This window comes from Electrophorus electricus, chromosome 7 (genome assembly GCF_013358815.1).
Source record: "Electrophorus electricus isolate fEleEle1 chromosome 7, fEleEle1.pri, whole genome shotgun sequence".
NCBI classification, from domain to species: Eukaryota; Metazoa; Chordata; class Actinopteri; order Gymnotiformes; family Gymnotidae; genus Electrophorus; species Electrophorus electricus.
In genome coordinates, this window is record NC_049541.1 from 23742265 (window position 1) to 23762264 (window position 20000).

General features: G+C 40.5%; 3 protein-coding genes across 4 annotated transcripts in view; 1 reads left to right on the plus strand and 2 right to left on the minus strand.

The window, feature by feature from the left end:
- The window catches only part of zgc:172323 (uncharacterized protein LOC564165 homolog), a 5976-nt gene extending 2950 nt beyond the window's left edge, over positions 1-3026 (minus strand). Inside the window, 2 exon segments of the mRNA XM_027012565.2 lie at positions 1-150; positions 2812-3026. The exon segment at positions 1-150 is cut by the window's left edge and continues 4 nt beyond it. Of these exon segments, the coding sequence (XP_026868366.2) occupies positions 1-150; positions 2812-3026 (365 nt within the window).
- A 1796-nt stretch (positions 3027-4822) lies between these two features.
- On the minus strand, positions 4823-7845 carry tstd3 (thiosulfate sulfurtransferase like domain containing 3). The gene is made up of 4 exons (XM_027012528.2): positions 7590-7845; positions 6985-7173; positions 6651-6810; positions 4823-6156 (listed from the first exon to the last, which is right to left on the minus strand). Exons 1-4 carry the CDS (start codon positions 7723-7725, stop codon positions 6066-6068), a joined length of 576 nt encoding a protein of 191 aa, XP_026868329.2. The 5' UTR covers positions 7726-7845; the 3' UTR covers positions 4823-6065.
- Positions 7846-8564: 719 nt separating this feature from the next.
- Positions 8565-20000, plus strand: part of usp45 (ubiquitin specific peptidase 45) — a 34241-nt gene continuing 22805 nt past the window's right edge. For both annotated transcript variants that reach the window (XM_027012524.2, XM_027012526.2), the window contains exons 1-5: positions 8565-8809; positions 10112-10220; positions 10686-10855; positions 11217-11317; positions 13244-13344. In XM_027012524.2, coding sequence (XP_026868325.2) covers positions 10118-10220; positions 10686-10855; positions 11217-11317; positions 13244-13344 — 475 coding nt within the window. In that variant the 5' untranslated portion in view covers positions 8565-8809; positions 10112-10117. The remainder of the gene's footprint in view (positions 8810-10111; positions 10221-10685; positions 10856-11216; positions 11318-13243; positions 13345-20000) is intronic.

Consider the following 20000-nt stretch of genomic DNA (forward strand, 5'->3'; position numbering starts at 1 on the left):
TCGATGTATGCAGCCAGTCGGTCGTTGAGTATAACCATCTCCTGTTTCTCACTGGTCCGCGTGCTGAGGAATGCTTGGTTCTCCGCAGCAACTGCTTCTAGATCTACGGCTGGACCAACCCCGCTGACACAGATAGCTCCCATTCCGATGCTGTGATTAGGATATTAGTCATTTTATTTCAAAATAAAAAACTATTAACGAAACTTTAACGAAAATAAGGGTCAGGAATTGCTATTTAAAAAAAAAAAGATGTCTCAACGTAGCACGTTGATATAGTGTAACGTTGCATCTCCTATGTGGGATTCTGGTTCAGTCCTCTGTCTGCGCAAATGCAGTATGCTATAGAAACAAGAGTCCTTGGGCAAAACTCCTAACACTACATTCACCTCTGTAACATGACTGAAATTGTAAGGCTGATAGAGGCCCATCTTTCAAATGTGTAAATGTAGCACGTAGATATTTATTGAAATATTTTCTAAGCCTTACTCTGGGCAGCATCATGCAATAGCCTAACAACCTTTTTGTATTTCAGTTATATCCATCTTAATTTAAATTTAAACAAAATAATCAAGCTATTTTTGTGACGACTAACCTTATCATATAGACCAAATATTATATTTATGTGAAAATAATTTTAGGCTTCTAACTGTTGTACAACTGTGACATACTGGTCTCCTCTTCTAATCAAGTCACAACAAGTTTAACTATAGATTAAAAATTATTCCCCTGATGAAATTCTGGTCAAAACCTGGTCAAAATGGGGCTCTCTTCCACCACTGGGCCACAGGCCAGACCTAGGACATGCTGGTGCCTTGAGGATTAGCAACAAAACCATAAATAGCCTAGACTATCAAGATGGCCTGGTTCCTGACCCTCAACCCCTTCTCCTTAAGGCTCATAAACTTATGGATGTTAAGGTGAAAAAAGCTCTTACCAGCCTGGGTATAGTAAGGAAGACCATAAATATCATTTAGACTCAAATTCCTACCATGGCAAATAACTTTGCTCATCCCACATATTCAAAAAAGTAACAATTTACCATTTAATCTACTATGATACCAAATAATCAACCAATAATGTGTGGTGATTTTAATTATGATGTGTGCTCCTGTTATTTTATAAGTACCTGTTGTCGCATTATTCTAAGTAGTATTATTTGCCCCTCATTAATTTGTATTATTGACTCATATTACCTTATCTGTATGTTGCTTAACTCATGCATATTGTAAACAAATTTCTACTCACTCCTAGTTGTGTTTACCAGAAATCATATATGAGCCAATTAGACAATATATTAAAGTTAGTCGTTTGTAACGTCTAGAATCCAGGGCAATTCCCCGTCTGAACTTCTGCAGAGATATATATTTTCTTTTTTTTTCGTTTCTTAAACAAGTCAATAACGTCTCGCTAAGCAGCTAGAAATACTAGGTTGTCTTAGTTTATCATATTTTAATGTTGATGTCTTTGTGTGTATTCGTCGGAACTGACCCATCACGGCTCATTTTGAACAAACCCTTCTGGTCGAGACCGGAATTCCAATGCACTGCCGGTAAAGAACCCACTCAAATCTCGGAAAAGGTCTGCCCTTGAAGGCCTATTGACTCTCACTAGAACCAGATCCGAAGGTCCAATTCCTCGCTCTAAGAGCCCTGGTCTCCTCACCTTCAGCGGATTCCAAGAACTACAAGGAAAAGCGGATTGTTTAAGAGTCATCGGACAGTTTCACAGAAAGGACGCTACCCTCATCGCTATTCGGGCAGTTGGATGAAAGGGCAGATGATCATCTGACTCGCTGACATGACGCCCGAAGTCAAATGGACGCCCACTCGCACTCTCCGCGCTGTCCGGATGATCCAATGGAACACATTCATGCATCTCTGGACTGTTCGACACGGTCGAACGCCAGCGAGCCGTAAGAGCCGACATTTCCCTGATATGTTACCAGTTGGTATCAGTATTAGCTTTAGTGTTTATTAATCAAATTAGATGAGTTAACTCTTTTCCATCACAAATGACACAGCCTCATAACTCCTAATTAGCTCCCCACTTCACTGTTCTCAACGGGTTTCTCTCCTGAGCCTCCTATTAGATTGGTTACTAATTACGAATTTATTACGAATTTGTTGATTAATACGTTTCCTTTGTTCATCTTGATCGATAAGTAGATTACGCGTTTGATTATATATTTACTTTGTTTTTCTAATTTTGCTTATTATTAGCTTAGCGAACTACCTGTATCCACCACAAATTCTTTGTGTTAAATGTAGCGTGTTTGCATTGTTAGGCTTGTTATTATAATGATTCTAATTAACTAGACACTCTGATCATTAATATAATCTTAGTCAATGATTGTTGTGCAGGTTTTTCTTATCTCTGCTTATTCAATAAACATACCTTGGTTATTACGTCTGTGGGCCCAGAGTGATAGTATAATATTTGGTAGACGAGAAATAATAACGTCTCGAATTGGCAACTTTCATGAGTTGAGACTGAATTATTATTCAGTAAAACATTTATTAAAAATAATAAATTTTCCCTGTCAATCATTCGGGTGCCCCAATTAAATTTACCAACTCTAACTGACAATTCATTAAAACTACTAAAATCGCTACACTATTTATTCTTTTAATGATTAAAAAAAACCTGTTTCCTTTGTGGTTGCAATATGCTACTTGTAAATAATAGTTTGTTTGTCAGAGCATGACAGCTTATGTGACCCGCTACTATACAAAATCCATATGTGTTCTCTACCCCCCATAAAGACTGGGTCTGGCTAGAATGGTCTGTACTGTGACTGAAGGCTTTGCTCACCTGGTCAGGAGAGGCCTGCTGCGCGTGCTGGAGATTGTCCTGCGGCCAACCACCACGCCTCTGCCGGCTTCAACCCGCGAGTAGCTGGCTGAACGCCACCTCCCAGCATCCCTCTGGACAGGAGAGGGGCTGCTCACCCTCACCTGGTAGGACGTGGAGGTGCTGCCCTCGAAATGGCGGCGGTATGACGAGATCCTCTCTGGGCTGTGGCTCATGGTGGCACAGGGCTGGGCTTGGCGTGTCTGGGGTGCTGGCTTAAAGCGTTTCTCTTCGCTGGGTTCCCCTGAGCCTACTCTGCTCTCAGATCCACACTCAGTGGCCCCAGTTTTCCAGCTCTAATATACCCAAGCTCCAAGGATGAGCCAGCATATCTGGAATGTGGAGCTTCAGTACCACAGAGAACTGGGACTGGCACACAGACATCTGCCAAAGACGTGCTAGGAGACAGGATATGGTTGGGGGTGGCATAGGCCAGTCTGTGTAGCAGTGATGTGATGCACTGTGATATGAAGGGACTTTAATTATATGTGCCTAAGCACAGACGAGGATCTGGTCATGTATATGACTGGCACAGTCGTTAATCTGTCCAGATTAACAGAGAAATAGGGAGTATCAAGAAAAGGGGCTATAAAGGGGGATCGCAACCTTTTAAAGGTCCTTTAGGGGATTCACACATGAAGAGGCCAAGAGACATGAGTAGGATTAACAGTAGTCTTATCTGATAAAAACTGTGTATCATTAAGTCTTTATTTAGACCAGTACCAAACCAATAGTTTGACGTATAATACTTCACATGCAATACAAATGCTAATGCTACATTGACTCTAAACTAGGAGTGTACAATGTGAAAAAACAAAGATACAGAAAAAAAATGACTGATTAAGAATGGCAGAGATGAATTGCGAGTGATCCTTTGTCTGAATTTGTTGTTCTAATTTTTTTAAAGGTTATGTATATAATAAGGTAATGTCACTGCAACCCAAAACTGCTGAACCAAAAACTATTTTACAGGTTATTGTACATAATGGGGTAATGGCACTATAAACCAAACCCAGCTGATGCTGGTGAAGACTGCATAGCTGATTGTTGAATGTAGAATTTATGCTATGGATTTTTTTTTCAGTGTCATCATGTTTTTATACTGTTGTATTCTTGTACCCATTAGACTTTAGTGGTACAGAGGGTAGTTTATAACTAAAAACATTATTATACTCACATCACAATAAATGGACTCTTTTGCTTTGATACAAGTCACTGCTGAACTTCACTTGCTGATGCTCCCTGCTGTTTCAGTATCACCTCTCACCAAGCTCCCATGACTCTACAGACCAGCATCTTACAATGTTTCACCAACACATGTACCAGCTACACAGGAAGGATATGGTCAGTGTTGTGAAAACAATAGGTTCACTACAGGATTTTCCTTTGCCATTCTTCCTTCAGTTTTTGATGCTGAATAGATTTCATGGGTGAGATTCTTTCCAGTGATCACAGATCTGTTTGGTATGTGTGAAGAGGGTGGAGTCTGCCTGTCTTTGCGATGCAAATTGCAGTTAAATAACCTCAGGCACCATATTGCTTACATTTTCTCATCCAACTCACAATACCATTCATCATCCCAGCAGAATTATCACACTGCACTCAGACTACATATCAAAACAAGCTGCTGCCACCTCTGTGGCCACTCCATTTCATTCCCTTCATTTGCTGGCACAAGTACCCTCTTTGAAATTATATTTATATGAAGAAAGCATTCAGATTCTTATTGTCCCTCACTTGACATTAACAGCTCCTGGGGAACTCACTTGTTTTTAATGCCGTTCATAGGACAATCAGAAATAGGATCATTCCTAGGTGATGAAAATATTTCTATCACTGGGATGATGAAGCAGATAATTGGATAGATGAGAGATTCTTGTGGTATTATATCATAGGGCTCCCATGCATGGACTTCCATTTATTATAAGACACTGGAAGGATAAGCTGTACATGAGGTGCCACATCTATAATGTACAGTTAAAATGCTATTTTTATTATATTTGTTTGGTCTTGATAAGGTTAATAACCTTCTCAATCACAATTAGCATACGCTTTAACATTGACGTAAATGTGAGATGTATAGCCATTCAATTTTATACAAGAAAAATACTCAACATTATTAATTTTTAAGTTTCATTTACATAAATTACATTTCTCAATCACTGTTAGATAATATATGCATTATATGATAGCCTGAAATTATGTGTGACTTTATACATCATTTCCTTTTTTTTTATCATTATTGGAATCTAATCACATGCTTGAAAAGAAAAGCAACATAAGAGCAAGAATATTATATTAATATTCAAACATCAGTAATAATATCAAGCTATTCTTTTGAAGTAAATGCTAATTATAGACCTTTACAAATTCCAGTCTCAACATTAGATACCTGTAGTAATTTAGCCCATAAGAGATTTTTTTCAGTGCAGTTGGGATTTTGCTGGAGATTGCAACAGTGGATTGCATGTAACTTCTTAAGTTCTAGGAACTGTTCCAAAACAGGAGTCTGGGATAAATATAGCACTACCAAGGAAAACAGCATTTCTGTTACCAAAATTAATGCTTAATACACTTCCAGTGATTGTTGTACTTGTTTGTTGGAGTAGAGTACAATGCTGTAATACAGATGAAAAACTATATTTCCAATACAGTCATAAAAAGTTTGATATAACTTTCATTCAGGAAATGAAAATAGGAGCACTATGTCAACTAGACTCTACAGACAGACATGAAAAGGGGGAACCAAAACTGACAACTTTGTGGCCGTGCTCCTAAGCAAATAAACTTCATTGGTGATCGCTGTCTCCACTACAGGAGAACGGCCTGGCCGATGCAAGAGGACAGATGGCAACTTTAAAGTAACCTCACTTTTCATGGTGACCACTGTAGTCTACCAGTTCTTTAGGCAAGCTCAGGTACTCAGCTGACTACTTCTCACACCTCAGATCAAACCAGACTTGACATGGCTCCTTGTACCACACTGCAGGTAATGAAAGCACTGTTTGATCCTGAGCATGGCCTTTATTCTTTCCTTGTTTGGCCAGTTAAGATACATTAACATTACAATACCAACACCAGAAATTATTCCAGCTTGCAAAAGAAAATACAAATCAGTAGCACTGGTTCGATCCCCTTAATTTCCATGTATTTCGTCATTGGCCATTAGCAAACCGCTGAGGGGCAGCAACTCAACGTACAAAAGAAACTGGTAGTTATTTTTTGCCACTGTGAGGAGGCCATTCTTTGGTCTGCAGTATTTCATGTTTTGCCCAGTCTTGCCATCCTCCTGGGTAGTGCTGGGCGCTGCGTGAAAAAGCAGGAAAACGAGAAGGATCATCAGCTACCTTGCAAACATTCCATTTCAAATCAGCAAACTGTTACAAACTAAAGTCCAAAGCAGGGAAAGCCAAAAAGTGTCATAACTTTGGTGAGCAGACCCTAAAATTGAGGTTTGAGACATAACCAAACATATCTATTCTGTGATAAGATAAATTTGTAATTCATACCAGATAAACATTTCCTCATTTGTATATGTGCTTACATAAAACTCAGGATAATATTTCCAGATATTTCTAAAATGTATTAAAAGTGCTTATTTGTACTTTTAAATAGAATGCCTCAAACTATACCCTCTTTTGTAATATCATAGTAGGGCTATGTTCAATAGCTAGTATTAAAAATAAGAGAGAGAGAGAAAAAAAGAAGAAGTGTGGCAACATTGTTAAATTCCCTCCAGTATGAATAGTTCCAATTTATGAAAACTGTTAACGTATTTATGTGTCAATACTGTTTCTCACTTGGAGTATCCTAAAGACACAGCAGCTTCCAAAGCTTTAACGCTCCTTAATCCTGCCAGACAAGTGAAGACAACGTTTGCAGTAGCTAATGGCTTAACTCCCCCGTACTTCTCCTTAAACTCTTCTGGTTTCAACTGGAGAGCACTATTCACTTGGGCCACTGCAGGTGAAAACGATCAGTGAAAACAGAAAAGATTATGTAACAAAATATACAGGTTACGAAAAAAGGAAATCACATCTAGTGATACTATTACGATTCAATTTGGACACGTCGTTATAATATACAGCCATAAGCGAAAATAAAGCTGGGTCTAGGAATAAGAGGATCACTTACGTGGGACGTTAATAGATCCAGGGATGGTGCCGTATTCTCGGAGTTCCCAAGGCTCTCGTACGTCTATAACTACAGCTGATCGGCCTACCAGCAACTTTTTCAACTCCTCGTAAGTAACAGCTACTGCAGGCTGGTTGGCAGAGCAGAGGCTTCGTAATGAAGCTCCTGTCCACGGATTGGTATGGGTGTCTGTGATCAAAGAACACTTTGCACATGAAAGGCTAATCTTATTTGCTAGCTACTTAACCTATACTTTTCACTTGAATGCGAATATGGAAACTGCAGGTTTAGTGACATGTGAAGTCATACCGAATTTCACGACCAACATATGCTGTCACAGGAAGCTAATGTTAGCAACTTTATCTAGCTAAACTATAAATAAGGCATACATATGAGAAAGTTGTTATTCTAAGATATATTTTTGTGTTGCTTATAGGTTAATGCTGCATGCCCATGCAAAACACGGGCAAACGGTTTTAGGCTCATACGATGATTTAAAACAGCAAGAATATTTACCAGTAAAAAATTAAATGCCTTTCTAGTTAGCTAAGACATGCTAACTAGCTAGCTAGCAAGTTGGCTAAGAGGAAATTTCACTCACTCACATTGTAAACATCGTAAGTGTGCCCCCACTGGCTCCGATATAAGCTTTCTTGCAGTGACGGCAATGGAAACGCCACTTCTGTGTTTTAAAACGAGTAGACCACAATTTGTCAATCGACAGCAGACGTTTAAAGCCATGTTAAAATGTCTGTTACTATCTATATAGTTGCTAAGTTAACTAGTTTGCTGGCCAGCTGACTTCACATTGGATATATGGCTCTACGAAGCGAAGAGCCCCATCACTTCCCCTACTTCACTATCAACGGCAAATGCACGGCGCAGAGATGTTCTGCTTTTGAATGTAACTGCTTAATGACCTTGTTTTGTTTTTATTATTTTAACGATTTATCGCAGACTCAATAGGAAAACAGATCAGTTCCATACCTAAAGGCAAGATGAACTGAAAAGTATTATTAAAAATACAAAGTCATCATATCCATCACGTGTATGATCCAAAAGGGAACAGGCCAAGGGACATGCCATATGCTCACTGTTTTAGAAATTACTTGTATAACACTTGCTCGGATTTTCTGTAGTTCTACCTTCTGTATAGATACTTAACCACCTAGGTATAAATTTACCTACAACGGCATAGCAGTGCTTGTGCGGGACACACTAATTATATGGCTATACTATATCAATTAGATTCCAAGAACTTTACCATCTTAACATATTGGATGTTTAAAACTCGGGATATTGAGACCATGATCTTTTTGAAAAGGTTTGCAGTGTAATCTACACAAATATAAATACTTTAAAAAGATCAACCCACAAATAAACAAATTCGCAAATTTATCTTCATTATGTCAACTCAAAAGTGTAGTCTTTTAAATGGTCTAATACAAAGATCTTCGGTCAAGTGCGCTGACACTTGACCGAAGTGCCTGTGCCTAAATTATCATACTTGGGTGATGTGACTTTTATTCATATTATTCATAAATAGCTTTACCTACATCCGTGTTTGTCACGATGACGTATATTATACCACGTGACTAGTTGTGTTGTCTGTTCTGTGGAGATGCTACAAACTATGCTGACAAACTCCGATAATGGAAGGAGAAACGTAGTGTTGGTGGATCCATAATTAGCTGTAGAAACATAGAAATCAAATAACACAAACAAAGACCTGTTGGGTAGATACAGCAGATACAGCAGGTCACCACGTTCCATCCTTGGCCACCTGATAACTGGAGTTAGCTTTCTTGCTAAGCCAGTCGAGAAGGTGAGTTATTTTGTGACTGTCATTTTTAGACCATGTGGAGGTCAGAATAACGACCTTTTTTTCCTTCTTACCCTGTTGCACCGTAGTGTACTGCTGCTGTTTTAAAACGATTTAACCCTAAAAGCTTAATCACGCATGGTTGCTAACGTAGCTAGCTCACAGTACAGATGGGCTTTTAACCACGGCCAGCTTGAGCATTTGGGTTGAGGATGACACTTAAAGTAACAAATGTCAGCTAGCTAACTTTCAGAGGTCCTGCCTAGCTCGAATTGCTAAGACATTGCTGGCTAGCTGGGTAGCTAAGTAACTATCTGTGTTTATCCCAACACCAATTCTGGAAAAAGCTATCGCTAGTTAGCTGACCTACGTTAACTATATAAATGTAGGAAGCTAGGTAGCTAGCTAATTTAAAAAATGAAAGTGAAAGTGTGGCTTAAAATATTTTCTGTAGGGAAATTAATATCAAAACCGCTAAGACAGATAAGAATTCTGCTGATCCATACGGCATTAGTGTTGATGAATTTATTTTGGATACTGGTTATACAAATAGCACCTGATGTCAGAAATCAACTCGGTTCTAAATAAATCGGGTAGCTGGCTAAGTTAGCTATCCATCCTTGCTTGAGTGTCTTCTTTTTGAAGCTTATTTACGTTGGCATTCTACTGAATAAATAAAGGTGAAGATTAGCAGTGTCTCTTGTTAATGAGAGAAATAATGTGACGCACATTATTTTAACACTGATATTCAGATTCTTTTGCTAGCTTACTTTCACCTGGTCTCAGAAAGAGTAAAATAAAATTATAATTTCAATTGCATGTGGTGCTTATTTTTCTTAGAAAAAAACATGTGCGTCAGGCTTTTAAAATAAGGGGACTTTAAACCTAGTAACTTGGAACAGTAAAAATCCCCCTTAAGTAGCCATATAACAAAGCATATATACTTTATTTTGCCTTAATGTTGATTGAGCTGATTCTTTGTGTCTATATGTTTTCTAGTAAACCTGTCTAAGGCATTGTTCATGTGCAATCACGTTGCCCAAAAATGCAAGAATTTAAGGGGGGGGGCGGTGTAACAAAACAAAACCCTGCCTGTTCTTTTAATGTGAGCTTTTTACATTCCTTGCCAAAGGAATAAGGGCTCTCCACTCTGCCACTCATGCCCCATCACAGCTGTTTTGATGTAATATCAGGTTGTTTGGGAGTTGAATCAGGGTAGGAAACCATGGCTACTCTACAGGACAAAGGCCTCCCCAAGCTAGAACTGAGGACATGACATCATGCAGCAAATGTTTCTCTTGTCAGATCCAAATGCGGCTGAAAGAACCCTCATCTTTAAAAACCGCCGATATGACAAAGCGGTCTAATAAGCCGAAGAAACCTCGGGATGAGGACTCGTCGGATGAGGTTAACGGTAAGAAAAGGTTTTTTAATGGGTTTTTTGTTGTGTCTACCAGATTCTTTCCTGACTTTCTTTGTTCACTTTTTTTGCTGTGTAAAGAAATTCATTGCAATTAAACTTATCATTGGGTGTGAAAGTTATTTCTCCACTAGTGATTAACACAGCATAACTCTCTGAACACCCTTAAACTCACAGTTTCCAGTACATTTCCTCTAAAAGTCAAATATAGGTCAGGAAAAAAACTTTATCAAATAAAAAAAATAGTGGTAAAGTGTTGTGTTTTTATGCATATTCAGGTGCCTTTGGTCTAAGAAATCAAACCATTGATCGACCAAGACAAGGACAGTTGCCTGATATGCTAGTCATAGCATACATATTACTATATACATATTAGCCAACAGGAGGTTTATAATAGGACATGGCTGTGATAATTGCAGTAAAGAATTGGTTAAATCCTGTGTTAAACCCCCCCATTAGGCCTGACATGTCAGCATGTAAGCAAGGCTGTGGAGCTGAGCTCGGTGAAGAAGGCAGTGGCGAGCAGCCTGTGGTCTGTCTGTGCCGACTGCCTGAGGGAAAGGGACATGATTGACACAGAGCAAGCAGATGCGCATGACATCCTGGTGTGCCTCAAGTGTGGCTTCCAGGTAATATGCCTTTTAATCTCTTCATAAGGTCTCGGATCCCACCAATTATTGTCAGCACGCTTTGCGAGGCCTTGCGTTGCTGTTAGCATATTTAACTGATCTGTGGGTTTTCTAATCTTTATATATGTTTGTGTAGAGTTATTTGAGTCTGTTTTCTTCTGCGTTCCTGCTTCTGCATTATTACACTTGGTATATAATAATATATTAGATTAATAATGTAGTAAACCTAATAAATAAATGCCTAATATCCAGACTTAAGTATTGTCCTGCTTTAGTGCAAGTCTTGCGTCAACCTCTGTGCTGATTTGAGATTCACACTCCTTGTATGTGCATGATGGGTTTTGTGTTGTAATCTCTGCAGGGCTGCAGCCAGTCAGAGAGCCAGCACTCAGTGAAACATCAGCAAGCTCATCACTCTGACTCTCACTGCATCAGTATCAGTCTTAGCACCTGGAAGGCCTGGTGAGAACATACCCCCATCTCAGAGAGACTCCATACACCTCACACAACCACTATCACCTTAAAAACCTCAGAAAGCTCAGATACAGCTCACACAACCTTGATATCACCAAAGAGAGGCCCCCGTACACCTTGTATAACCTGCATATCACCTCAGAGATACTTAATATAGCTCATACAACATTCATTTCACCTTACAAAGGCATAATACAGCTCATACAGCCTCAAATCTCCCATGATCTTGGAGGGCTAGAATGATTTTCTCCCTGATAATTAACCTATCAGGGTTAGTAGGTTTGTTAAAGTAAGGAAATTATCTAAACTGTGCTGGACTCTAAGAGAAAAGTAGGGCTTCAGACTAGCTAGAGGAGGGATATTTCTGTTGGGCGTTCATGGACTAGACAGGAGAGGGATATTTCTGATGGTCTTTCATAGACTAATCAAATCAAATTTGATGTTGGCACAATGCCACTTTACAAATGTCCAAGTTAAGAGAAAAATAAATAAATAATAAAGGGGGGGAGCAATTAATGTCTAGTCCAGATTTCTAGAAGTCCTAGTCTTGTCCTGATGGTGTGCATGTATCTGAAACTCATCCTGCAAGAGAACGTCCATCAAGGGCAACGAAAAAGTAGTTGGCTGGGGTGGAGGTGTGGTGGGCTACAGCAGGGGGCGTCAGGGGTGCTGGGAGTAGCCATGGAAGCTGAGACAGGTTGAGGCTCAGTGACATCAGGGGTAGGTGTACCTCGGTAGAAAGAGAGAATGGATTATTAGGCATTTACAGGTACGTGTGTGTAAATTGGGGAACTATAATGTGCAAACATCTAGATATGGCAGCACAGCTAAAAGGATGGAACCAGAAGGAACCATAGGCATGAAGGCACCCTCGAACATCAGCACACTGCCACTCTCAGCCAACAAACTTGAGTGTCAAAACTGAGGTGAAGTGACAATATAATAACATCCAAGGTTACGGTAACTCTCAATGCCCAGACTAGACAGAGGAGAGGGATATTTCTTTTGGGCTTTCATAGACTAGATATTTCTGTTGCTGGTCAGCAGAACAGTGTAAAATTCAACCCAAATTTCTGCATAAATTTAACCTAATATTGTATTCAGATCTTATTCTCAGTCCTAAAAATAGTGGATTAGTGGAGCCCAAACTAGAAATGGCATTCTAACTTCTCCATCCTGCTGAGCACCAATAAATCAGTTTGTCAGGTCCTCTAGAATTTATTCTGATTTAGGCATGATATACTTCCATAAACCTGTGAGGTGAAGAACAGATTTGATTGTGAAGACCCAGGTATATGTTCTCGCAACAGGGGCGGGCCTGCCAAACGGCTGTTAGATAGTCATCCTGTTGATTGAGACACCTTACTTCAAGTACTCCTTTAAATGACTTGATACTCTTAGAAATTCACATGCATTTAATGTAGGATTATTTTGCTCAACAAATAAGTGAAGAAGCATATTGTTTTTGTTATTTGTTTACTGGTTTTAGGACTGTGTTGGAGTATTTCAGTGCATTATATGTATCGTGTGTGTATATATATATATATATATATATATATATATATATATAATATGAATGCATGTTATAAGTGTACTATGACATGCTGTAGACCCTCAGTTGGCATTCAAGTTATTAACCTCCCGCTACACAATTCAACACTGGTCAGTGCTGGATAGTCTATAAACTGGCTGTGAACCTACCAGGTGTTTCTAATAAAGTGGTGTTTGTAATAAAGTCGCTGGTAAGTGAATATCCAAACACATGGATACTTGGGCACTAGCTAGTTCATTAGATGCTTTATCTAGGGGTTATCAGTTAATGGTTCTCCTCTGAGTTTAAAGTAAGAAAATAATGGGTCATTTATTTCTCTTTACCTCTCTCTCTCTCTCTCTCCCCCCCCCCCCCTCCCCTAGGTGCTTTGAATGTAATGAAGAACTGTCCACCCACTGCAATAAAAAGGCTTTAGCTCAGACTCTGGACTTTTTACAAAAGCACTCTGCAAAGTCAGCCACAGGTAATTCATGTGTATTCTTAAGACAGTAAATCGTGCAAATTAGACCCTGATATCAGGGTCTGAACTTGAGTTCTGAACGTCACGGAGCTTCGCTTAATGGCTCTCTGTCTCCCCCTGGTGGTCAGTGCTAAAAAGTCGTTCTTTCTGACAGTCAGTGTTTCAATGTATTCAAGGCAATATTTTATTTAAATATAAGGTATTTGCTAAAAATATGTCCATTGTTTCACATTGCAGCAGCACTGTTACATTGTGACATCTGTAAATATATGAAGTTATTGCAAGGGAATGCAATATGTGATAAGAACAGGGAAAAGATTTATGTGTATTCTGTAATCAAAATAATGCTCATTTATTTAAAAGCTGTTCTGTGCTATTTATAAAGCAGCATTTAATAGAAAAATTGGGGATACCCAGTGTAATGTGATCTGTTGCGATGGCTTTTTGACCTTAGACATGCTGCCAACAGACCCAGGGTCATGAGATATCTGAAGTCAGGGGCGATTCCCCTATAAAAAAAAGATGCTTAAACTTAGACTCGGGTAGTTATTTTAGACAGGAAAAGGTCACTTCTCAATGTGTCTCCAGTCACATTTGTAGCCACATTTTTAATTAGTTGAAGTTGAATGCAAACCATTACACTTAAGGATACTAAGAATGCCATACTTAAGGGTGATAAAGCGTAAGTACGTGGTGAGATCATGGACATCTGAGAAATGTTGCCACTCTTGACAAGGTTGTTCATAATTTTATACAAATATATACCGCCATAATGCAGACAACAGTATTTCACGAGATTCTGCGCTTTTATGATTACTCAGTGATGATTCAGTGCAGCTCAGTAATGAAATGCCTGCAGAGGTTCACTGGTTTTGAACCAGCAGAGATGGCAGAGCCTTGGCCCTGCTGAGAGACGCTTCGGTTATGGTGAGAAAATTGGCTTAATTACCTTTATTCATGTTTTGATTAAATGCAATGAAAGAACACCAGCTTTGCATAGTTAGGCTTTGACTTAAAAGCCCTTTTTATGCTACAGAAAAACAGGGTTGGCAGAGAGAACATGCAAATGTGAGAGTCGTCAGCCCCTCCCCAACCTCCCACCCTTATGACCCAGAATGAGGGAGAGAATTTCAGGCTTTCCATCATTCCTGTGCTCTATGACTGATTAAACCAGCACAAGTGAAGTCTTTGCTTGTTTCTCCTCTTGTATCACATTTGCTCTCGTAATATACTATCAAGGCCATGCATGCTGGTAGTGATGACTAACAGCATTTGTCCTTTATCTAGACTATATTTTGATATTTTGAAATAACTTATGTGTCTCATCTAACTCTGCTGCAATGAAGATGTGTTGAATGGTACCATTTCATGCTACACAAAAATGTATGTTTTATTATACATATCTTATTTATTCCAATTAATGAATTATTGTAATAATAAATTACTCCATTTACTATAATGGAAACCCCTTGGGAATGGGAACTTTGGTTTAGTCTCCACCCTGCTTTCTGTGTTAAGCCGCACTGTGAACAGACTGTTTCAGTTCCCCTGCTGCTGCTTGGTCGAGCTCATTAGGGCGCTCGTACACACAGGCAACCTCCCTCTGTCCTGGTTCCCTGCAGAACGACAGCAGCTGTGCAGTTTCAGTCCCCCATGCTCCACCTCCACCACCACAGGGCCCTCCTCCTGCTGACCTGCTGGAGCCTTTCTCCTTTCCTCACTCTCAAAGGAAAACAGAGCGCACACTGACATCTTCTCACTGTGTAGGTCTCTCTCTCTCTCTCACATGCTTATTTTCTCCCGAAAACATGACCAGAAAATTCTGAAGGTACAGCACAATCGATTTCTGCATATGCTGAATGTCACGCCATCCTTTAGGTCAAAAACGGTCTCTGCAGGCATCTTGCTGTGTTGCAGTTTAGCTGAGATCCAGTTCATCGTTCCTTCATAGTGAAGAGAGCCGAAACAATACTAACACAAATCAAGGCACTTTCGCAGGTTACTAGAAGTAACAGAAGCAGAGATGGTTACACTAATTGATATGATAATGTATATCTGTTGGATTTGCAATTTATTGAAAAACACAATAAGAATTGGGAACCTTCATACTTTTGGTGACAAATGCAAATGTTAATGTTAGTTGATCACCCCACAGAGAAGAGCTTGCATTTTGCAGTAACTTGCAGGGAATCCCAATAAAAATATACGGTAGAGGACATGCCATATACCACTTAGTGTTTCTGGTGACCAATGCTCTGGCTGGTGGCAGTTCACTGATGGCAGCAGGCCGGCTTTGGGCAAGAGAAGGCCGAGCCAGCCTGCCGACCCCAGCCTGCATCCTCTGCTTCATTCCGTTAAATGACCTGCCGCCATTCTTCCCTGGACATTATTCCTGTACATTATTCCTGGTTGCCTCAGTGAACCCGTGGCAAAATGGGCCATTGTGGCTCAGAAATGGGCTGCCGCTTGCACACAGGAGCTGGTGAAATTGCATTTCTGCGTGAAGGCCAGAGCTGCTTTCTTTTCTTTCTCTCCTCCCCCCCCCCTTTTTTTTTTGTGTGTGTGTGGGGGGGCCTGGGATGCTGCTACCGTTGTATTATCTTTTTCCCATAGACCCTTGGCACAAAAAAAGCCCCAGCAAGAATTTTTCCAAATCCATAATAGTTTTATACAACAACAGTGCGGAGAAGAAAGAAAATCCATTAACTGTGCTCTCTCACCAACAAGGCCTTCAGCTTGAGTACCTGAGGCCCCCTGTAGGAAGACTTGACCTCTGGCAGCCAAGCTTGTGTTTGAAACACAGCTGCCAAGGCTTTGTTTGAGCAAATTAAAATCTTTTTTTTCCTCTTCTCCGTGCTCAGTAAGCACCAGAGCCAACTCCTACGACAGTTTAGCCATTATTTTTGGCAGTTGATTTTTCATGCATCCTAATGGTGCTTTTTAAATGCTGTTTTTCATATTTCATTTGGCAGGTGTGTTCTATTGCAGCAGGGAGACAGAGGTTAATAAACAGGTTTGTTAGACTTAAGAAGACATGGCGATTTGCAGCACAGTAGGCATTTTCACCTAAAAATCCAGAGCAGTATGAAATTCAGCTGTGTCAGGTTATTGTCGAGACATATGGATTGAGAACTGTTTTCCTTTGGATGAATATGGCCATGGTTCAGTGAAGAGGCCTCGGAGTTCGAGGGTGTGGCACAGTATTTTTCGCTTTCCCTAGGATTTGTGCCCTTCTGAACTGAGATCAATGTCATTCTCAGGATGTGTTTGACCTGCTCCTCCAGTGCCCCAATCAGCACTGGCACAACCATAATGTACTGTAGATATATATATAGATGTGTGTATATATAGTCAAACTTGCAGTGAAGTACAAAAGGTTTGCAGAAAAAACAGGTCCTTCAGAAGCACTTTGCTTGCACATCTGATGAAGTTCTAGCCTCCCGTGAAAATTTAATGATTTATTTTTTTTTGTTTATTACTGTCATACATATTTCCTGAAAATTATAGATTGAATTTTGTCTAAAGTGGAAAAAGGGGGGAAAATTCGCTTTGCATAATTAGGTAAATAGTTTGTTACGTAGATGTATTTGTGTATTTGATTTGCCGTATATTTATGGATTATACTTTTTGCATTGATCTGTTAGATGTTTTATCAAACTCATGGCAAACAAATTTCTTACTTATAATACCTCACCATTTTTGCCCTATTTATTGGAAAATAATAATAATAATGGTACTAATAACCACTACATGTATAATAGTAATTATAGTAATAATAAATGGTTGTACGAGTTAGCATTACCTAGCGTTTGGTATCATGTGGGTATTTCTTTTCCATGTAGGCCAAAATACGGCCAGCATGGACAGAGGAAGTGTGTGCGTCTGTGCATGTGTGCATGAGTCTACACGCATGTGTTTGTGTATACGCATGTTAGTTCAAGATGAAGCCGTCGGCCCCAGATGGCAGGGCAGCAGGGTTTTCATGGCCCTTTGCCATAACAAATTAAGACATTGGGAATTGCTTGTCCTTCCCCCTGACTGCCTGCTATCTTCAGCATGAAGAGAGCCATCTTTTAAACCAGGACATAAATGCATAAATGCGTGCCTAGCTGGGAGGTAGCTCACTGACAGACATCAGCCCTGGCTGTCCCTCCGGTTTCTTCTCCACTGTCTTGCATCCCCCTGCCATGCCATTGATGTGGAGGAACGCATCCTAGGTGAGGGGGAGGCGGGCTGGCGCAGATCGGACATCATGAGACTCCAGGGACAGGCCCTCTACCGCTCGGTTGCTGCTCCTGCCCGTCCTATTGGCTGAACAAGGAGAGCCAGGTGGTGGAGGCGAGCTCCGCCCAGCCCATGGCTGCTGGCCCTGATCAAAGCAGGGACAGGGAAAATCTGCTTTTCCATATGCTTGTGTCGGACCCGTGCACCCCCCCCCCCCCAAGCTGCATGCTCCTACCAGATGGCTCCCCCTGACGCATGGCATCCCCCTGATGTGGCATGCTTCCGCAGACATCCCTGTCCTGCCCAGCATGGCCTCCTGTTTATCCTGTCGTTCCTAAATCCCCAATCAGCTAGATTTAAAGTTAAACATTCAAATATAAAATAAAGATGCAGACTTCAGAATTAGTAGAAGACAAGAGCTGGTCCGTCCTTTATTGCAGGTTAACATTAACGAGCGTTACTGAGGCACCCTCCGGAGAATGTCTAACAATCACACAAAGAACCTGCATTTTTATACATTTTTCAGAAGTGACCCCACCCACCTTTACATATTAGTGTTTGCATTCGCTACCATTATATCCACACCATACATTAGTCAGCTTGTGCAAACTGATATTCAACAACCACACCATTTGTAACCTGTTACCACTACATTCCAAGAGAAGATTTCTCTTGACCTTATCCTAATGAAGATTGTTTTTCTATAGGGTTTTGAGTCTGATGGAGAGATAATATATCTTACACTTAGGTCTGCTGAATCCTGCCCAGGATCCTTTGCAGAAGCCTGCAGAGGCCTCTACAGAGGCCTCCGCCCTGTACACAAATCATTCTGAAAGGACACAGAATCTTCTGTTCATTTGTCTAATGCACTGTTTAACATCTTTTTCCTGTAAACACTCTCTTTATGACCTCAGTCCCGTGAAATTAGAACTACACAAACATATCCACATAAGCAAATTCTCACACATCCTCCCATGGATGCATGTGCTGCCCTTGTGTTTTGTTTTTGTTTGTTTTTGTTTACCCGCACTTCTGTCCCCCTTGCCCCTTGTTCTCTTGCTTGTTTTTTTTAGCATCTCTGCTCTTGCGAACATATGGGCACCCTGCAGCATGGCCATGAGGTTGCTAACCAGCTTCCAGATGTTTCTGTACCAAGATCCAGATGCTTCTGGCATTTGGCTGTTGATCTACATAAGCATAGCCTGGTCCTGATGAGAACTGTTGCACCGGGGGGAAAAAAAACCAAACAATTTACTTTGTAAATCAGAGGAGCTGTCTTTGAGCCAGCTCTCATTAAAGGCAATAGAGATATACAAGGAGATGAGATGAAGCGGCAGCATGAGGACTGCTGTGTAAGCTTGAAAGACATTTTCATTTCAGCTTTCTGAACAACTTTCTACCCCTTCGGCATCACTAAGTGGTGATGGGCTGTGTTAAGAGCTTATTTGCCCATGACAGCACTGAAGGTGTTGGGTCACCTGGGTTCTAGCATCAGTGGCTTTGACTGAGGTGCGTGGCATTGTCCGGGCTAGGCGCTCCGAGCCGGTGCAGATATGACCTCGGCTGCTGCGCAAATATATGATTGATTTTTTTTTTTTTCCTGTGCATGTGTGGTAGCCTTGCTGGCCCAGCGCAATTGTGTGATGGAGTCTTTTTGCCTCCATCGTTCTCAACATTTAGCGAGGGGAGTGGAATCTGAACGGAGAGGCATTCTGCTTGAGGAAGAAAGGGAACTAATGACAGAAAAGGCAGCCCCAGGGCAGGAGGCGCGAGAAAGGAGACGACGCTGCCGCAACACACGTCAGGAACGTTTTTATAAGCAGGTCAGGACCAGATACGAAGGCCCTCAGCCATGGACTCAGCAGACCTCCTAGTTTAAATTTCTTTATTAGAAAGGATTAATGCCTCAATATATTAATGGGGAAAAAAAAACACTGCAAAATGAAGGAAAAGAAGTGTTCCAAAGTTGTACGTTTTAAAGCTTATAGGTCTGTTAAGGAAACTGAAAACAGCGCGCAAGGTTGGAAACCTGAATAGCAAACAAGACACTGGGACAGACATGGTAGCAGAGGGCTGCAGGATTCTTTAATTCTAATTAATTAATTAATTAATTAATTAGAATTCATCTGCTTCATCTCTAATTAATTAATTAGAATTGGCTTTGGCTTTGACTGAGGCGCGTGGTATTGTCCGAGGGAGGCGCCTTGGCTGACCTTGGCTGCTGCGCAAATATATGATGATTTTATTTAATTAGAATTAAATAAATAAATAAAAGGAGGAACTCAGAATCCTGCAGCCCTCTGCTACCATGTCTGTCCCGGTGCTTTGTTTGCTATTCAGTTTTCCGACCTTGTGCAATGTTTTCAGTTTCCCTAACAGACCTATAAGCTTTAAAACGTACAACTTTGGACCATTTCTTTTCTTTCATTTTGCAG

What these genes read in the sequence shown, in the direction of transcription:
- tstd3 (XM_027012528.2), bottom strand. Translation starts at nt 7,725, where the DNA reads ATGGCTTTAAACGTCTGCTGTCGATTGACAAATTGTGGTCTACTCGTT. An exon ending in ACACTTACGATGTTTACAAT is followed by an intron (nt 7,174 to 7,589) that starts GTGAGTGAGTGA and finishes CTTTGATCACAG; the next exon opens with ACACCCATACCAATCCGTGG. An exon ending in TGGATCTATTAACGTCCCAC is followed by an intron (nt 6,811 to 6,984) that starts GTAAGTGATCCT and finishes TTTCACCTGCAG; the next exon opens with TGGCCCAAGTGAATAGTGCT.